The sequence below is a fragment of the Lethenteron reissneri genome, unplaced genomic scaffold (assembly GCF_015708825.2).
Source record: "Lethenteron reissneri isolate LAM-NWPU_2019-01 unplaced genomic scaffold, ASM1570882v1 scaffold_737, whole genome shotgun sequence".
NCBI classification, from domain to species: domain Eukaryota; kingdom Metazoa; phylum Chordata; class Hyperoartia; order Petromyzontiformes; family Petromyzontidae; genus Lethenteron; species Lethenteron reissneri.
In genome coordinates this window covers 1-3359 of record NW_026892260.1, presented here as the reverse complement: position 1 = coordinate 3359, position 3359 = coordinate 1, and the positions used below count along the sequence as shown (strand labels likewise).

General features: G+C 53.9%; 1 protein-coding gene across 1 annotated transcript; it reads left to right on the top strand.

Moving 5' to 3' along the window:
• Window positions 1-232: 232 nt before the first annotated feature.
• On the top strand, window positions 233-3306 carry LOC133340090 (leucine-rich repeat and transmembrane domain-containing protein 1-like; the record flags this gene model as incomplete). Its single annotated transcript, XM_061548155.1, has 3 exons — window positions 233-1132; window positions 2443-2834; window positions 2947-3306. Coding segments are annotated over 3 exons (1652 nt in total), but the record flags the coding sequence as incomplete, so codon positions are not given.
• Window positions 3307-3359: the final 53 nt, after the last annotated feature.

Below are 3359 nucleotides of genomic sequence, written 5' to 3'. Positions count from 1 at the left end.
TGCTCCCAGCTGTCATTGTAATGCATTCGCTCTATTTGATTTGCAAACTTTTTCTTTTTAAGTAGCGTCTGTAAATGGTGACAGTGATCTGATAAAACCAAATTTCCACCGAAATCTTGTTTCACATTTCGAATGCAAAAAAGTGACACTCTCACGAGCTCGTTGCTGGCTTGTACGCGAAACCGCTCAACGTGAGCGGCCGCTGTGCTTCATCGTTTTCTCCCACCGCCAGATTTTTCCACGACGATCCTGGCTCTCGTAGCCCTGCTCCTCCACGCTCGTCCGGCCTCGCCGTGCCCCAAGGGCTGCACGTGCCCATCCCCGGGGACCCTCGCCTGCAGCGGGCACGTCAACTCGAGCGCACTGCCGCCGGGTACCCAAGCCCTGCTCTTGCTGGGCCACCTCCCTGCCCCGCTGGTGCTCGAAGCCCTCCGCCTGCGCTCGCTGCAAGCCCTGGACGTGTCCCACACCGGCATCTCCATCCTCCCACCGGACGCTTTCTCCGGCTGCCCGGCGTTGCTCTCGCTCAACCTGAGCCACAACGCGCTGCGCGGCGTGCGGGAGCACGCGTTACACCGCCTGCCCTCCCTCCGCCTCCTCGACCTGTCCCACAACAGAATCCGTGGGTCCGGCCTCTTCGATCTTCTGCAGCGCCTGAGCTCCCTCTCGACGCTGAACGTGAGTCACAACGCCCTCCGCCAGCTGGACGGGTTCCGCGCCGGGCGGGCGAACCCCCCACAGCCGCTTCCGCACCTGCGTCACCTGGACGTGTCCTACAATCGCATCGTGGAGATGTCACCTGTCACGCTCTCGGCGTTTCCGGGCCTGGTGACGCTGCGGGCATCGCACAACCGCCTGGAGGAGCTGAGCGAAGAGCTGTTCCAACGCTCGCGGGAGCTGCGCTTTCTCGACCTCGCCTGGAATCAGCTCTCCCGGCTGCCCGAGGGTTTGTTCGGAGGCACCACTGCCCTCGAGAAGCTGGACCTGCGCGCTAATCGTCTGGCGAGCATCCCCAGCGGATTGCTGGGACCGCTGGGCCGTCTGGCGTGGCTGCAGCTCGAGTACAACCCCTGGGAGTGCGACTGTTCCCTGTGGGGGCTGAGGCTGTGGCTGGAATGGCTCACGTTTCGAGGTTTGAATCGCATGACCACCCAGGGCGTGTGAGATGTTTTTGTTCAACAAACCATCGTCTCACATTTGCAGAAGAGGGCGGCACACTGGTGCTGATACCCAGAAAGTCGGAGACAGTCCAGAGTTTCACTTATTAAATGCATGTTGCTGGCTAATAGAACGAAATGGTTTCTATCACCAACAAAACTAATTTAATTAATTGAAATAAACCAACTGTTTCATTTATCATTACCCACAATTTACATAATTTTGTACAATTTAGCTGCACTGCACTGAACGGGTTCCAAATTGTTCATGGAAAGCTCCTGCCTACAACATCAGGTAACCCAGCAAGCATTGTTAAACTGACCACAAACTTGTTGATGAGGCATATTAAGTAGAAGCCAGTCTACAGTTTGTCCGATTTAACAAATGCTGCCATATGCTGATGGACTTAAATAGTTGTATTTTATTGGTGGTGAACACGGGGAAGATTGATATTCTATAAACCTCCGTCACAAGCCACTGTTCCATGCAACACAGTAAAGGACGTCTCTCGTTAGGGTGCCTTCGTTTGACTTATTATGTATTGTCAAATAAGTTAAACTTTATTCATCAGGTTTTTTGGGTTCTGGTTGATGCTGGTTGTAATCGCCAGCGAAACGTCCTACTTAATTGTAAATGTTGTGAATTTTCTCTCTAACACACCGGGGTGTGCTAATGCAGTAACAAATTGGCACGTTTTGTTCACGTGACAAACCTGATTGACTGTCGGGTGGAGGTCGGTATAAGACACATTTACATATACGCGATCTAGCCCAAAAAACGTTATCATGAATATTGGTTTGTCAAAGCCTACGTGTTAAAGCTAACATACTTAACACTAAATCTTGACTTAACGCTTTCGTGACTGCAGGAATTCCTATTCTTGGGTCTTTCGATAAAGTCACGTAGATAGGTTCAAAGAAAATAGAAAATAAAAACTACGACGTTTCGATCGCAACACAAACCTATCTACGTGACTTTACCGAAAGACTCAAGAATATTAATTAACACTGCATGATCTAAGCACACAAGTCAAATAATGCACCGACTCCTAATATACCATCACCGAGCGTTAGTTGATAACACTCCCGTATTTTTAATAACCTTTATTCAGGGAAGCTTTTTACATCTCTAAACACAATCCAGATATTTTACACATTCAACAAAATCAAGACCAAAGTGAAAATGACGTTTGTCTTCATTTTTGACAAATCAATCTACCTTGGTACGACACGATGAACTGTTCAGCAAGGCTTATACGCTTGCCTTGTGTGTGTGGTTGTGCAGGCGGGGAGGTGGACAGGTTGTCGTGCTCTGCACCGAGGGAGCTCAGGAACAGGCCACTCCAGCAACTGTCCTCCGATATGTTCTCTTGGTGCCAATCATCTGTGCGCGAAACCCACAGCAACAAATCCGACGGGTCACAGAGGCTCTCCGAGTCTTTGCTTTTCGAGGCAGAGGGGAGGCAGGACGATCAGCGTGAAGGACACCCTTTCATGTCCTCTGAACACAAACCCCCACCACCTTCAGCAGAAGAGACCGTACCGTCCTCGGCACAACGCTCACCGCCGCCACCTTCAGAGGAGCAACATTCGCCCTTCTCGGCAAAGGAGCCACCTCTGTTCTTGCCGGCGCAGATGCCCCAGTCTTTGTCCGCCAAAGAACCCTTGGCATTATCGGTGCAGGAGTTGCTGCCTCCGGCGCAGCGCCGGGCTCCGGCTCATCTGTCTGCGGGGGGCCCCATGGCACTCGCCGTGGAACAGCCCGGCACGCTGTCCCCGTTCGGTGCAGCGCGGCATCAACGACGCGTGCATGTTTCACCACCGCGTACGCGCACGCCAGCCCAGCGTGCGCTACGCCCTAACCACTGTGGTGGTGGCGGGAGTGGTGTGCGGGCTCCTCTGCGTCATGATGGCTGCGGCGGCGGGCTACGGCTGTGTGTACGCGGCCATGGCAGCGCACCGCGCCGTCGAGAGCCGCCGGTTGGGTGGCGACGGTGGGACGGAGGCCGACGGCACCATTCCGCTAGCGGCCACCGAAGGAACGGCTGACAGCAGCGATGGGGGTGACGTTGGCGCGGCCGGTGGGAAAGAACCGCTCGTGTCTTGTCCTGGAAACGGTGCCAAACTCAAGCCAGACAGCCGCGTTTGAACGACCCGCACCGGCAAGAGCGATGTTCCACACCGTCCGGTCTTATCGCTCGC